The sequence below is a fragment of the Salarias fasciatus genome, chromosome 9 (assembly GCF_902148845.1).
Source record: "Salarias fasciatus chromosome 9, fSalaFa1.1, whole genome shotgun sequence".
Taxonomy (NCBI): Eukaryota; Metazoa; Chordata; class Actinopteri; order Blenniiformes; family Blenniidae; genus Salarias; species Salarias fasciatus.
The window spans coordinates 5,258,410-5,274,908 of record NC_043753.1 but is presented as its reverse complement, the minus strand read 5'-3'; the positions used below and the strand labels follow the sequence as shown (position 1 = coordinate 5,274,908).

General features: G+C 46.9%; 1 protein-coding gene across 2 annotated transcripts; it reads right to left on the bottom strand.

The window, feature by feature from the left end:
- Positions 1–192: 192 nt before the first annotated feature.
- On the bottom strand, positions 193–16,194 carry LOC115393930 (polypyrimidine tract-binding protein 2-like). 2 transcript variants are annotated; one of them, XM_030099040.1, is made up of 14 exons: positions 16,086–16,194; positions 14,499–14,526; positions 10,516–10,576; positions 9,161–9,333; positions 8,487–8,627; positions 7,628–7,774; positions 7,433–7,543; positions 7,149–7,356; positions 6,929–7,044; positions 3,559–3,592; positions 2,851–2,943; positions 2,530–2,746; positions 2,323–2,400; positions 193–1,452 (listed from the first exon to the last, which is right to left on the bottom strand). In XM_030099040.1, exons 1-14 carry the CDS (start codon positions 16,091–16,093, stop codon positions 1,323–1,325), a joined length of 1,545 nt encoding a protein of 514 aa, XP_029954900.1. In that variant the 5' UTR covers positions 16,094–16,194; the 3' UTR covers positions 193–1,322. The 2 variants fall into 2 exon arrangements, with proteins under 2 accessions (XP_029954900.1, XP_029954901.1); XM_030099041.1 differs by having other exon boundaries at positions 7,161–7,356.
- Between the last annotated feature and the right edge of the window lie 305 nt (positions 16,195–16,499).

Below are 16,499 nucleotides of genomic sequence, written 5' to 3'. Positions count from 1 at the left end.
AATGGATTTTGGCTTCCTTCCCACCCTGGGACTGAGGATGCTTTCAGAAGTGAGCGGAGGAGAGAGACAGAGGAGGTGAATGCAAAGCGCTACAGAAGAGATTTTATTAGGCATGCCACAGACGTAATGCAGAATACACCAGAGAGACCACGAGAGAGGGGGGGGGGGAACTCAAAAAGCAGGAACACCAAGTTGCACCTCCCTTGTTAGAAAATACTTCATGCTTTAATTGCGCCTCTTCAGAACCACACCAAATCCTTACAATTGGAGCTGTAGAAAACTGGAATTGGAAAGAAAAAAAATATACATAGCTATCGTTGTCTGAGCAAGTGTTGGGTAGTTAAAAAATAAAACAAAGAGAAGTAACACTTAAAATCTGGGCACTCTTCCCCAAAGTGTTTGAAATGCAGTATTTTTTTTTTTCCTTTTTCTTGTTATGAGTCAAATGAAACACTAAAGGCACAGAAACTTTGGTCCAACTGAGTAGCCCTCTCAAGTAAACTGTCACATGACAATGAAATCACAGTGGACTCATCTTCTAACTGCTTCCACAGCATGCAACACTTTATGCGAGATTCAACCATCACTCTGCATGCTTCAAAAAGTCACGGACAATTACACCTCACTGCTATGGAAACTAACGGAAAGAAAAGAGGACGACGGTGGAGGGAAGGGAAAGGCGAGCCACGTTTATCTTCAGCGTGGAGAAGCTGAGAAAAACTGGAAGGGAGAGGGATCGGGGGAGGAGAACACCTCTGTGGAATCAAAACTTTAAACTGCCTGTCGTTTCAAAAGAGAGAGAGACGGACTGGTACATGTAGCCTCGGGAATACGCTGCTCTCCTGCTGGCAGCTGAAAGGAAAACTCAAGATTCTAAACACCGCAGAACTAAAGAAATCGAAGCTACGCCCGGCTACGTCTCCGTCGCGGCGGATCGGACGTCCGAGAGCAACGTGCCTGGTTGGGAGTGTCCAGCTGTAGAAACAGTTGATATTGTCAAGTAAGGCACGTATGTACTGTTATCTCTTCAACTAAATCACAGAATTAAAACACTGACCTACATCAAACTATCAAACAGGAGGAACAATCCAGCGTGTCGATACTCTGCCTGACAGAAAAATACAAAGGTACGATTATCTGGGAGGATCCCGTATTGTTCTGCTTCAAAAGGACGCAGGTCAGAAGGTTTAAGTCTGAAGGAATGACAGAATTAACCAAACTCCAACAACAAAGCCGACTGGATCTGGGAGACCCCCTCAGTGTCCGTCCTCCCTCAACAGTGACACCATCGCGCTGCCAGGAGTGGGTGGGGGGGCACATTCTTAGATGGTGGACTTGGAGAAGGAGACTCTCAAGTGCTGGTTGGCTCCCATGTTGTAGTTGTGCAGGTCGATCAGGGCCTGGATGGCCTCCTCCACGGTGGACATCTGGATCAGAGCCATCTTACGATCCCTGCAGAAGACACAACAGCTGGTTGAAGAGGAGACAGGAGGCTTTCCTGGAGTCAGGAAACACACCGAGCTGCCAGAACATGACGGACACCTCAGTAGCATGGTCCACGGGATCCAGGGATGGATAAACGCTCAAAGACTGAAGGTCTGACGAAGGTTTGAGGTGGAACTCGTATGCTCCACTGAGCTGAGGCTTCTCAGGACTGAACGCTACGGGTAAGACATGGCTCGATCTGAACCTCGGGTTTGGGCCATGGTTTCGGTTGGTGTTTCCAGTGTAAGTAAAATATGTTCTTGGCACTATAGAACTGTTGATGAGCATTCTGGACTGCTTTTTTTTGTCTGGTGTTACCTTCTTGGTGTTAAATTCTCGTCTGTTAGAAAGCATTAGGCTTACGCTGAAGACCGGAGGTCCAATGCATCACTAAACTTTCAGAAAATGTCTAAACTGGCACACAACCTCATTTATTGACTCTGCATTAACTATTTATGCAACAAAAAAAGCTTGATGGTCACAGATTTGTTGACAACAGAGATACAATGTTAAGAAAATCTGATCAGCTCAGTCACAGCGGTTGCATTTGCACATCAGATTTATTTTCACATATGAATATTGCCTGTATCCAATCTTCAAACTATCTGAATGCATGTGACTTTCACATTTGCTGCCTATTTGCTTTTCTCACAACTTTGAGGGCAAAAGGTTAATTTGCTGCTTAGTGCAGCACCGATTGGCTAGAGAAAGAGCACTGTTATTTTGAAGAACAGATCTTCCCGCTGTAACATATTACATTATTGCAAGTTAAACCACAGCATGTCTGACAGTCCATGCTCTCTTCTTCACGTCTCGCGGGCTAACGGTGGTACGTACTGGAAAAACTTGAAGGCCTTCACCGTGCCGCCAGCGTTGGAGAAAAGCAGCCGCAGGTCGTCCTCCGTCACGTCTTGTCTGTTTCAGTGAAACACAGATGACAGTCGGTCAACTTTCAGTTCTACGTCTCTACGCTCGATCTCTAAATGAGATTTCACGGTCGAAGGAAAGCTGACAGAAATAAAGGACCACAGATCTGCTACGCACGGGATGTTGGAGAGGTGGAGGGTGGCGGAAGGAGGGAAGATGTTCTGGAAGTTCTTGGAGCCGGGCTTCTTGAAGCGGTGCAGCGGCGAGTTGGCGTAGTCCTTGGTCAGGCCCTGGTCGTCCAGGCCGTCGCGAGGCAGCGCCACCGTCTGGTGCTTGGACAGCGTCACCCGGATGATCTTCCCGTACATCTTCTGACCGTTCAGATGGCTCATGGCTGCGAGACGTGATGGAGGAGAAGGTGATGCAGACTTCCCTCATGCAGCCAGACGCCGGGTCAGTGGAGGGAACAGAACGCTGCTTTATGTTCGTGAAACTCACCCAGCTGGGCCTGGTTGGAGTCGGACATCTGAATGAGAGCGCTGTCCTTCTTATTGTACAGGATTTTCACCCTCTGGACATCGCCGTACACCCCTGGGTTTAAAGCCACAGGCGGGCAGAGGAGGAGAGGAGGGTGAGGTGGAGAGAAAGCAGACAGTTAGGAGAGTCTGGAGTGAGCACCGGGAGACAACAAAAGGAAAATTCAAAAGAGACGAGAGAGAGAGAGAGAGAGGAGAGAACACACAAGAATAAAGTTACAGTAGACTTCAGGAGAGAGAGAGAGAGAGAACGAGAGAGGAGAGAGAGAGAGAGAGAGAGAGAGAGAGAGAGAGAGAGGAACCCTCTAAACAGATAAGTTATCAAGCTGTGTCAGGTGGCTACAAATTAAAAATATGCATGCACAAATAATGTATTAATTAACACTTTACTCCGTACTGACATTTAAGGATCAAGAAATAAACAAAAACCAATAAACTGGAGGGCAACACGTTGTACTAATTAGCGACTGGGCGCAAACAAATCAACAAAAGCCCATTATATTATTTTTAATAATATTAATAATAATAATCACAAATGTGTCAGAGATAGAATGGAAATAGAACAAAAACAGGAGAGAAGAAAGAGAGAATGAGAGAGAGAATAAGAGAGAGAGGAGGGAGAGAGAGAGAGAGAGAGAGAGAGAGAGAGAGAGAGCTAACGATAACATACCGAAGAGGGTAAACAGACTTTGGGGCGTAACCATCTTTAGAGGGAGAGAAGAGCAACAAGCAGCGTGAGACAGGTAGAGAGGTAGAAGAGTCGGAGCGGAGCGGAGGTAGAGATGGACAGATCGATCCAGAACGGAGGTAGGTAGGAGGAATGGTTGGTTTTTGTTTCCCCCCGGAGAGTGATGGAGGTGGTGGGTTCATGGAGGACGAGGAGGAGGAGGAGGAGGAGGAGGAAGAGGAGGAGGGGGAGGAAGAGGAGGAGGGGGAGCAGGCGGCAGAAGAGCGGTGGGGGAGGAGAGGAGGAGCGATTGAGAATTCAAAACCGCCCCCCAACAGCGATTGGGAGACGGCACAAATGGAAGGACCAGGGAAAGAAAGAGGTGGGCAGAAGAGATAGGGAGCGAGTTTAGAGTGAGAGCGACAGAGAGAGAGTTAGAGAATGAGAGAGAGAGAGAGAGAGAGAAAGAGGTTAGAGAGCAAGTTTAGAGTTAGAGAGCGAAAGAGAGAGGTTAGAGAGCGAGTTAGTCGGAGAACAAAAGAGCGAGCAAAGCAAGGTTAGAGAGTGATTGAGTTTCAGAGTTAGAGAGGGAGAGCAAGCGAGTTTAGAGTTAGAGAGCAAGCAAGTAGAGTTAGAGAGAGAGAGTTTAGAGTCAGAGAGCGTAGGCGATTTTTGAGTGATAGAAAGAAAGAGTTTCGAGTTAGAGAGAGGGGAGAGAGTGCGGGGCATGAAAAGGGAGGCAAATGCAAATTGGGGAGGAAATAAATAAAAGGTGAGGAGGGGGGAGGGACAAAAAATAAAATATAGGTCAGTACACTGGATAATGCAGGTAGTTTGGTCAGAGATTATGGCTTGGATCAATGTTCTCTTTAGTCAAAAATACAGCAAATAACTGGAGCCAAAATGTCTTTCACCCTAAACAAGCATGGGGTAAAGGCACATTCACGTCAAAATCATAATCAAACCAGCAATATAAAGTCAGAACCATGGGAGGAAAGAAAACCTGGAGGTCTACAGGCTCAGCGAGGGAGGATGGCACTACGAGAGCAGGGACAGTTCAGAGAGCATGCAGTTAGAAGTCATTCGATGTGAAACCAGCCGGGGTTATTAACCTGACCGCCTGTAATCCCAGATTACATGATCAATGTCAATGCACCCAACAACTCGTGTGCAAGAGCTTTAGATTCATGTCTATTTCACCAGCGTTCGACGCTATTCGGCACATTTCCACCTCGATGACACATCCCACAACCGCACAGGTTTTCCACACTGTTCTCCATCTTCAAACGAAATCAGGTCAGAGCTGTGAACACTCGATGTGAGGACATGGAAAGCTTTCCACGTCTGAAAACAAACTCTTTTTCTAATAAAAAAAAGACTGATTATGGCTTTCAGAATAGAGAAAGCTGTGAAATTCTCCCTGAAACACTTCAAACCATTTTACTGGAGAAAGCTGCTGCTCCTGTATATTGCTGGGATCGGGTGTGTTCTTCACTCTAATGTTTTACAAAAAACAAACAAACAAACAAAAAAAGGCCCAAAAGTATCTGACGCATTCTGGGGGTTCTGAAGAAAACCGCTGGGAAGCAGCGATCTAAATAAGCCCGAGCCTTCACAGACTTCTGCAGCTGGTAAAACATTCAGCAGAAGTGAACGATGAGAACATCGTGTTACTTCCGAGTGAAAATACAAACCTTTCCTGGAGCACACACACACACACACACACACACCACACACACACACACACACACACATACACACTACATAGTGGATCCACCTCTGTGGGTCCAGGCAGTTCAGAAGTAACAACCTGTGGATGTGCGACGCCGTGCAGCAGCACTCTGCTGGTTATGACCCCCTTTTAAAGCTGGAAGTGTTCCACACTAGCTGCTGGGTGCATTGACATCTTTTTATTGAAATGGGCTGATTTGACATGGCATGATCCAGCTTTTTTTTTTTTTTAATGTTTCTTTTTTTTCTCTTCTTAACAGTACAATTTCGCATGCAGGAGTTGATGTGAAGGCCACCGCAGTGAAACGTGGCATTCACACAAGTCTGACAGAAGCTGAGCACAGAGAGCTGAGCACAGTATCTTCACAGCGGGGGCTGGGTTGGAGGGTTCAGATACTGTGACTCATTCATTCAGTCAGAGATGAGAGAGAGACAGACACATTAGGTGAGAGCATTTAAGTCACAGTTTAAAAAAAAAAAAAAAAAAAGAGGAGAAAAAAGGAGAGAAGACAGCGAGGCAGATGTTTTGCTTCCGGGACTGAGACGACAGGTTAGGAGACCACAGAATGATTTCATATGAGCTTTTTCATATGAGCTGAGGAGGAGGAGTGAGCAGAGCTTAGAGAGAAAACAGAAGAGAGACAGTTAGCCCAGTTAGATACAGTTCAGACCAGAGGAGGTAAGGAAGGAGGGAGGGAGGGAGTGAGGGAGGGGGCTGTGGGAGAGGACAGAGGGGAGGGCTGTGGCAAAAACAAGCAAACACTCCCCGCCTCCCCAACTCCCTCTGATGAGGTGGAATGGTCCAAAGGAAAAAAAACAAAAAAACAAAACGTGACAGCAGCGGCAGCAGGATGGCCGAACCGCATTCAAGCATCCGACAACCTGATGCTGAAAGTTTTTAAGCAACTTCGACTCATTTTAAAGCCATTTTAGCTGCATTTTGTACAAGATCAACATAATAAGAAGACCTGGAGGAATGAAAATCAACTAACCGTCTGATATCTGCATAGAAGAATTACTCCGACGAGCCAAGAGTGTTAATGAAATCCTGAAAGACTAAAAGCTCCACAGACGCTTCGCGTTTCTTGACAAACTGTCCAAGAATCTAACTGATCTCGTCGATCATTTTCCTAATTTCAACTCTCACTGATTTTTCGGTGTCGACGTTCCTGCAACATTTGTTCTTAACATCTTTGTCATTTTTCCTGTTGTCACAGAATTAATGTTGAATCGAGTGCAGTGAGGCTTCACCCGATTGGCCAGATGTTTCAGTAGAAAAGTGTCTAATCTATTCACTTGTACTCAGCATTAAAAACACACACACAAAAAAAAAAAAAAAAAAGAAAAAAAAAGAAACAGATGCTGAAAATAAATAAATAAATAATACAAAAGACACAAACAGACATTGTTAAGTTGGTGTTGGCTGAGCACATTCTTAACAGATCTACTGAAATGTCCCCGGAAAGGCTTTGTTGACCTGAGCCTGGACCTGTGGACGGATCCTGAACGGCAATAAAATGAAGCACAAAGAAGACGACTGACCAGGATCAGCAACAGAAAAAAGGAGAGCAGATGGATGGAGGCGGTGGGTGGGGGTGGTGGGCGGTCCATCTGACTGCAGGTCGGGGTGGGGGCTACTCACCTCCTCGTTGAGGTTGCTGACCAGCAGGACCCCGCTGGATCCCGCCTGTCCAGCAAGGGCCACCCGCCCCGCAGCGGCAGCGGCAGCCGCCGCCGCGCTCAGGGGGTTCAGGGCTCCTGGGGGGGCAGAGAGACCGTGATGGGATGGAGTGCGGCGCATTAACCCGACCGGCAGGCGACACAGCGGACCAACAGAGAGGAGGAATGGCGGCGGGATGTACCTGGGATCTTACCGAGGAGGGAGTTGGAGTCCTTGCTGAAGGCGGCCACCGTGGGGTCCAGCGCCGGCTGGCCGTCCCCGGCCGGCAGCTCGGGTCTCGTGTAGTCGCGGCTCTTGTCGTTGTTGTATTTGACGTTGAGGTTGACCAGCTTGGAGAAGTCGATTCGCAGCGTGCAGCAGGAGTTGTAGATGTTCTGACCGTCCAGAGCCTGTCGGGGAGGAAGAAAGAGGCTCGGAGCCGCAGACGGAAAACCACGGAGCAGCCAGGAGTGGACTTCCTCTCACCAGCTTGGCCTGATGTGCGTTGGTCGGATCGCTGAACTGCAGCAGCGCCTGGAACTGATTGTTCTTGGTGAATGTGATTATCTTCATGACCGTGCCGAACTTGGAGAAAATCTGTAGGCACCGCAGAGGAAGGAGACGTTAGCGCTCGGTTGAGTGGCGCACAGGAGAGGCGGCGCGGCACTGGCGGCTCCCCACCTGCTGCAGCACGTCCAGAGTGACAGGGTAGAACATGTTGTCGATGATGATCCTCAGCACGGGGCTGGACACCGCCGCCAGCACGTCCTGCACGTCCGAGGAGGGCGACTGGACGGCCGACACGGCCTGCAGCACGGCCTGCGTCCGCTGGGGGACGACAGCCAGAAGTTCAGCTCCGCACAGAGAAACAGCTGCAGGCCTCCAACCTCGGCCCGACGTCAGAGTTCTACTGGCGTCCTGCCGCTTCTTCACAAGCTTTAAGAATTCACACACCTGCAGCACACTCACTCACACAGCTCTCTTTATATTATATGTATCCTTCTGTTGATTCCGCCATTCAGGAAAAATCACCGAGATTTCCGAGGAGAAGAAAAAACTGAAACGTATCATACTTTGGCTCGAGTGTCGGTAATTTTCTCACGATAACCGTGAAGGTCATGGTCGCCACGGCTGCTTACAGAAGACAAAAGCTAAGCGGACTCAAGCGTCAACTTCCACCAGATCTACGGGAAAACTGACCGTGAGAGACGTGACGAGTTCTCCCATCAACTGTCTCACACACACACACTCATCCAGCCTCCACTTCACTCAATGTGACGCAACACACACGCAAGTCTGTTCAGCGGAGACGGGGCTAACGCTGCCCGACTCATTATTATCTGCCATTTTCGGATTGATTGGTTGAAGCCGTTATGCTCCGCCTACTATAGACTTGAGTCCTTCACGTGCAGACGCAACTCACAAGTGTCGGCGGTGTTTATGCATAGTTTAGAGAGATGAATCGTACCAGCGTCTTTTAATGTCAAAGTGCAAAACACACGCAGGCCAGCAGTTGGCAGGGGATCTTCAGGGGACTCACCTGATTGGTGGCGTCGGTTTTGAGTTCTTTGTGATTAGAATACTGGATGAAGACGGGGGCGTTTCGTATATGAGGAGTCACTGTGGTGTAGTAATTAACCATGGTGATGGCTGCCTCCTCCGTTCCCATCTCCAAGAAGGCCTGCAGACAGACGGACAAAAACTCCAACTCATCGTCTACAGAAATATAGAAATCCAGGTGAAAACATAAAAAAAAAAACTTCACACTGAACCGTGGAGGGTTTTCTGTGTGCAATACAATTTCACATTTTCATTTTTCTTGTTTAGCAGCAAACTATAACATGATTTGAAACAAAATGCGGAGAAATCTGTGAAAGTTTCTGAGTGTGGAGAGCGATCTCTGCCTTCTGAACGGTTTGGAGTTCAGAGGAGTGTAATCCACAGAACACACTGAGCGCGGCAGAGATGAAGCCGTGTTCTCACTCGCGGTGGGGCAGCTGCCGATCGATGGCGGCCAGCCGGCACGCCGGCGCCACCGGGGGAACAAAGCAGCTGCACTTGACAGGAATCTGAGGGGACAAATGCCAAGAATCTCCTCCAGCCGCCCTCGGCGGGCAGAGAGACAGAGAGAGAGTGTGGAGCTGTGGGCACGTTTCAGATGCCTTGCTCGATAACGAGGCTGATAACGGCTTCCTGTCCTCGCGACCCGCTCACCTGGTTCTTCCCCTTCAGCGTGAGGATGTTGGTGACTTTGCCGAACGGCAGGCCCAGAGCGATGACTTCGGTCTCGGAGGCCTCGTTGGGAAGCTTCCGGATGTGGATGACGCGGGACGGCGGCGCCTCCTCCACCCGCAGCTTCTTGCTGTCGCTGCCGTTAGAAGCCCCGTCTGAAAACAACACAGCAGGAGATCAACGTGGAGAGGAGGGTGGTGGCGCTCTGTATTTACCACACGGGTGGAATGGAAAAAAAAAAATCCCCAATTTGGACCGAAACAAAGCTTTCATGATTTCCTCTGCACTTTGACCACGTTCACAAGTTTTGAAAAGCAGATCGGCTCAGTGCCTCGCAGAGTTGGGTCACACGACACTGCCCGAGTGAATAAGACCCTCATCAGCAGGTCTCGGCCCCGAGCCCCGGGGAGCCGGCCCAGGTAATGCCTCCTCAAGAAGATTCAGCAGCTCCAGCTTCTGCTTAACAACAAACATGGTGCCGTGGAGACGGATTACTTAATCTGTGTGTGTTGGAGGAAAGTCTGGCCCCCTGATCTCTTTCTCCTCGCCACAGACAGTCCGTGTACTCGGGTACTTTCAAGAGGTTTTGCTGACAGGTAGAAAATAATGCGTCTTCATGATCTCAGCCATCTGCTGCAGGTCAACATGTCTGACCAATCGGGTGAAGCCTTGTGTCCACCGGCTGGATGAGTGTGTGTTTAGATCTGAGGCAGTGTTAAACACACAAACGCGAAGGACGGAAACTGTCTCAGCTCAAACGTTCAGCTCGTTGTTCACCACACTGTAAGTTAGCACACAAAGCATCAAGAATCCGCTGCTTTTCAAAATAAAACACTGAAAACAGATCACAGCTGGCGTTATTACTTCTGTGTCAAAGGGCACAAACAAACCTCAGCTGGACTGAAGCAGGACAGACAAAGAGCAGAAAGTCTCAAGTGTTCCTCATCTCTACAGTGAAGAACATTATGGGATGTTTCCCGCCACGGCGCAGCTGGACTGAACAGCTTCACTTTGTGAATGAGTGGTTTGGATGACGGCCACCTCCTTTTACTGGACGTGTCTCGTCGCAGCTCCTCCAGCATTCCTCGAGAGAGGCGGCGGCGGCGAAGGCCGGGCTGAGCCTCGTCTCTCCGGATCACGAGCTCTCCCTGTGAGGCTGAACACCTACTGAGGAGTGTGACGCTACCCCGACACTGAGCAGCTCCCAGGAGAAAACAGCCTCTCTCTGATTCTCAAACACACCTAATAATGCGCTCGTTCTTTTCTTTTAAACGCCGTCCGCCGCTTCATTTCCCCCCCCACCCGTCCCCGTTCAGGGGCGGTCGGAACGAACTCACCGCTCAGACCGCTCATGCCAGTGTTGGGACTGTTGTACATACTCAGCTCGTCTGATCCTCTCTGCCGGAGAAAGAGAAAGACAGACAGAGAGACAGTCAGACAGGTTCCTTAAAGACAACAGAAAGCAGGGCTCTCTGTAGACAGTTTAAGGGAACAAAGGGAGGGGGAGGTGGACCGGCTGTAGGTTTAATCTTGCTGAATTTAAGATGTCAAGATGTGTCATTTCATCCTGAGCTATACGGGGTCCCAGAAGGCTCGCTGGAGCTGCCGGGCGCCCCGTGCTCTTAAAGCTGACTGATGGGATGACGAGGAGCGCGGCCAGGGACCCATTACCCACACAACTTTATAATAGCTTCATACGCCCCCTCCTTGTTTCTGTCTGACTGAATTTGAACCAATTGTTCTTCTGTCACCGGCATTCTTTATGGTTACCATAAACTCTGTGTTGCAGGCCCCTGCTGCAGCAACATGACACAAATAAATTGAAGGGGTAATAAACTTGTCCGACTCGGGCCAAAATGTGAGCACACGGTGCGCGCCAGATCCAAGGAGCCCACAAACCATTCCTCCCGCAACAGCTGGAGACGCTCTGTGAGTTTCTGAGCCTGACGCTGACATATTGATGAAATAAACGAGGCGGCGGCGGCGGCCAGCAATATCACTGGAGCTGCCGGTTTACGGGACGTCACTTTATCTGGGGTGGAACCAAATCAGAGATCTAAAGACAAGAAACCCTGACAGAAACAGGAGGATCCGCAGGGGGTCGGTGGGTCTGACAGCTGGGATGCCTCTCCTCCTTCAGATCCACTTCCTGAACGGGTTTGGTGTTCTCAGATTAAAATAATCCTCAGGTGTGCAGAATAGACCGATTCTCGAAGATGAAATGTGTCCTGCAGCCTCAGTGACCAGAAGAGCTATTTTTTTGCAATTTCGAAACAAATCAAATCAATCAGGAGGAACAAAACGTGTTTAACTTTTAAAATGAGGCAAAAGCAGCTCATAAAGCTTCATCTAAGGTTTCAATGCAGGCACAAAAACTCTAAGTTGCACATACAATTCAGGATGGTAAACAATTTTCAGCTGCTTCTGTAGCTCATTCTAGCAGTTTTAGCAGATTTTTTTTAATAGATAATTTCGACATTTTACCTGTTCTAACCGTTTTGACTCCCTTGTTACGCAGTCCTGCATGTTTTTCTACCATTTTTTTTGCCTTTTAATGTCAAAAGCGCAAATCATTTTAGTTTTTTTAGGGCTGAACGATATGGGGAAAATATTGAATTGCGATATTTCCCTTCAATATTGCGATTGCGATGTAGAATGCAATATTTAATTGAGTCTATTTTTTTTATTATTTGTTTCATTATTTGTTTCAAAGTTTAAACATTTCCTTCCCATAGGTTAGTTCTATTTGTTTAAACTTGTAACAAAGTGAACTTTATTAGAACACTCATTAAAAAAACAGAACAAAATCTGTAAATTCAAAATGTAAAAGTCACTAAAAAAACAACTTAAAACACGAGGAATGAAGCACCTGCGAAATGGCTTTGGCCTGTTCCAGCACTCTAGCGATCATTTTTTTCTTTTGATCCCATCTTGTTGGGCTCTCTGTAACGAGGTTCTGCTCAGGGATGCTGGTCCCTCTGCGCCTCAGTCAGAGCTGTCTTCTTTTTCCAGCTGTGGGACAAGTGTCCCACCAGCTTCCTGCACATCCTGTTGCCCCTGAGACTCTTTCATCTTTAAGTACATTTTCTTAAATATAAATCTGAATGATCACATTTTTGTCATAGGAGGCTACATCAACATAACCCTCACATTTTGTCCTGACCACACTCACTACGTTAACATGCAGTCAATATTGGGGTTCAGGTCAATATTCCGGTTTCTGAAACATTTGGAATACCCCGTTTACCTGCTGAAACAGACATGATCAGGGATCTCCCCATTCAAACCACGGTGCACAGACGACGCCATGACTGCATTTGCACTTCATGCCACTAGGTGTGCTGTTTGCATGTTCAACCTTATTTTACACAGACACCACAGAGGAAGAAGGCCTGCAGGCTCTCTCTGCATGTTAGAAAAAAAAAAGTAAGCCGACAAGACGTGGTGCGATGCACCTTTTTTCAGTAAGAGAGAAGAACTGAACGATCGTTTCCGCACATTTTATTTACTGAGTAGCAGCTAAACTGGATCACGAGCAGTTCCTGTACTCAAAACACCAGGATTCCTTGCGGATAGGACATGCGCAGAGCAGTATTTCATGTCCCTTTCAACCGGGATATTCCTCTCCCTCTCTCACACACACGCGCACACGGAGCACGGCATTCCTTGCAGAGGACGTGTTGCTGTTCCACATTTTCTTTTTTAAATCCGCTGCCATTGTGCAAAACTAGGTTCGGTGATCACGCTGTTCCAGTCAGCGCACCTTGTTAAACCAGCAGTCTGCACGGCGCCCTCCGATGTAAATTTGCGTCACGTGACTGTCCTATCGCGTACCTTGCGATGCGCAAATCGCGTTTTGTAATATCGCAAATGCAATATATCGTTCAGCCCTAAATTTTTTTCTCAAATGTTTTTGAATTTTCTTGTGGATTTAGCTAGTTTTTCCGTTTCAGACGTGCCTTTTTTCCAAACCCTTCATAGCCGACAGGTAAGAGTCATTTTAACGAAATTCAAGTAAACCACACTGTTTTCCTTCTAATTTTCTGAGTGCGTTGAGGAGCTACTTTTGAGGCGCTGATTTACCTGTTGTGTAAATCACTGAGACACACTTAAGTTCACTACTGAAGAAAAAAAACTTCCTCCACAGAGCCTCAAAAACAAAATTTAAACGGTTTTCATTACATAAAAACACAAGCAGGACTCCTCCGTCCAGAGAAGCTGATTCTGTGAGACTGTTTCAGATGTCATGCCTTACATGTCAGGATATATAAGGATCACTGAAATGCTACAAGTTGTGAAACCAGAAATAAAGAGGAGTTTCGATTGTCTGCAGCACCATTAAGGCTGTCACAGTCATGAAACTGGGGCTGATGAATAATTGACACACGAGTAATTGCCACTGACGGTTTGAGTGCCTTTTTTCCTTCATTTTATGCTCCTGTAATTGTAAAAATGCTGCAAATCTAACAAATGGCATTCTTCAAGTTACTGGTCTCTTCCTTTTTTTTTTTTTTGGTTTGGAAATTCTCACAGCAGAGAAGATCTCCAACAATAGCACACAGGGAAGAAGCACTTCACAGAATAATTCACTCTTAAATCCGGAGTGAGAAAGACAAAAGCTGCGATCTGGAATCAGTTGTCAAACTGTTCAAATGAAAGAAACTTAAATTCTCACAATAATTAATAAATATCCACCAATCCAAATAAATAGAATACACGCATGAAAATCTAATATCCTCAAAATAAGTACAAATTTAATTTTTGCATCCTGGTGCATAATACAGTGAAGCGTCTCTTTCAGTGCCGCTCCAACTCAACATGCAACAATGACTCAACTATGTGGTTGAGTCAACAATGGCTCAGCTGTGTGGACAGTCATTTCACAGGCTGGCCTGCACCCGGTGGCATCCTGGGTTTGGCTCACGGACCATATGTCTGACAGCGCTGAAAACATGGAGGGAAGGCTCGCTCCAGTTAGAGCAGCACAGCTCCCGACGGGGTGCAACTTTCGGTTAAAACATGCTTTTTGCTTTTTCCTGCTCAACATCCACAGGTGAATCAGCTGTTCCTCTCTAAAGCGCCTTTGGATAGAAAAATAAAATGCCGGTGCTACATCAGGATCTGGATCCGAACCAGTTTGGTGGAAAAAGAGCAAAACTGTTGCTTTAATCTGGAAAAATTAGATTATCTCTTCTCAAGCTGCCTGACAGCGAGCATAAGCAGCAAGCATGTGCCTACGGTTTCATAATACAAGAAAAACCAGGGTCCACCTCCGCTGTGATCTGTGTGGAGAACACAGAATAAGAAAGAAGAAACTCACCTTCACTCCAACTGCAACGTCACTGATGCTGAAAAACAAGATGTTCACACAGTCAGAACGGAGGCACTTCAAATCCAACAGCTGTGTGACAGCAGGACCTGTTTCAATCCGAATCTGTCCTTTAACGGGTGAAAGATGCTCACATCCAGCCACAACACACCAAGACTTTAAATTTACCGTCATGTTTTCCCTGCAACGTCTCCAGGTTAAACTTATACAGAACGCTGAAGGCCGAATGTGACGTTATCTGTCATTACGCGGAAAGACCAAACATTTCTAACAAACGGTGACGGTTTTTAACTGTAATGACGATGTGATTACACTGTAGCTGCTTCTCTTGTCTACATCACTCAGGAATATTGGCGGTGGATCACCCGTTCATCGTCACACTCCTCTGGTTAATTTCCACCCTGCAGTCTAATGACGACGCTGCACTGTATGTCTAATCCAGCCTGCAGGATTCTCAACATGCAAAGTGGGATATATGCAAACTAAACATTCAGATTCCAACAAAACAGGCTGCTCCTCACAAGTCCTTCACTGTAGCTTGAACTTTTTTTTTGTAAGATTAGAATACAGAATACCAGATGATGAACCCAGTGAAGCAGAACATCGATCCAGCTGCCTTACTATTGCATTAAGGAGGAATGCACGAATACCAGTATTATGCCAAAAAGTACACATATCACTGCATTAAAGCCATATTATCAGGGTGCACTCGCGAAAATGAAACTGTGCTTTGAATGGCAACATTAAAGGATGAGAAAGATTTACCAAGAATTTTACATCTCTAAACAGACCTGGAGAGCGAAACAGCTGGAGTTACTGGATGCATCAAAAACAAAGAAAAAAAATATCAGCATCAAATGCAAAATGGCCTATTTTGCCTTTAGATGGGAGAGTGTTCAATTTGCTCACATTTTTTGCAAAAAAGTTTTTGGTGGAATGAAGAACTGCAGCACCTGAACGCCTCTGCTGTAGTCTATAGTTAAGCAAACAAATGTGCTGTGATCTGTAACGAAGACTGTGGAGACCACTGCAGTAATCTGTAGTAAACTGAACACCTGTGTTGTAATCTGTCAAACCCATGAGAGCTGAACTCCAACAGGAGATATCGTGAACACCGTTTGACCTGTTGGAGCCGTCTTGGATTAAACACGGCCAAACTCCTGACACATTCCACGTGTGTCACAGCATCAGACTTTATGCAACAACAACGTTTAACTTTAATCTCCACCCGACTGCGCGGCTAAAGCTAGTTAGCTGCTACACAAAGGATCAATGGGACTACACAGCTAGCATTTACTGCTAATAAACTTTCAGCACGCCGCTGTAAAAATACACACGCGGAACGGTGGGTGGGGGGAATCTAAGGGCTCGAGTCTGTATGGAGACACTGAGCATGCAGAGCTTCTTACTGAAAGAAATAAGACAAAACAGACAGCCGTGTGCTAACTTGTAGCACCATGCTAACGGGCAACCGCTCACGCGGAGAAGTCACAAAACGAACATTTCCACACACCTCACCCTCTGCTGCACGTAATGTCAGACATATCAACCGTTTCGAGCATATACGGCGCATATTACCCGTCCATTTCTGTCGCGGTTTCTCCGGTTCTGCTCCTCTTTTCTCTCCAGTTTACACACTGAAACACACGCACGCAGGCAAAATGGAGGCAACGTGAAGACTCGACGACTGCTTCCGGAAAGAGCCGAGCGGTCCGGAATGACCCGAGTGGGTCCCGACGACTGTTTCCGGAATAAGCCGAATGATTCCGAAGGCGCTCTGAGCGGAAAACGTAAATTTTAATTTAGCAGCAGTGGAATGGATTAACAACCTACAGAACGAATCCCTGACATCAGAATGTGCTGGGGAAGTTTTATTTAACTAATCTTCACATTTTGACACAAAACATTAAGAAAAGATACTTTAAAACAAGCTCATCATGTGCTTTGACATAAAGTTATGCACTACAGATCAAGAGAGAAAATACTGCAAAG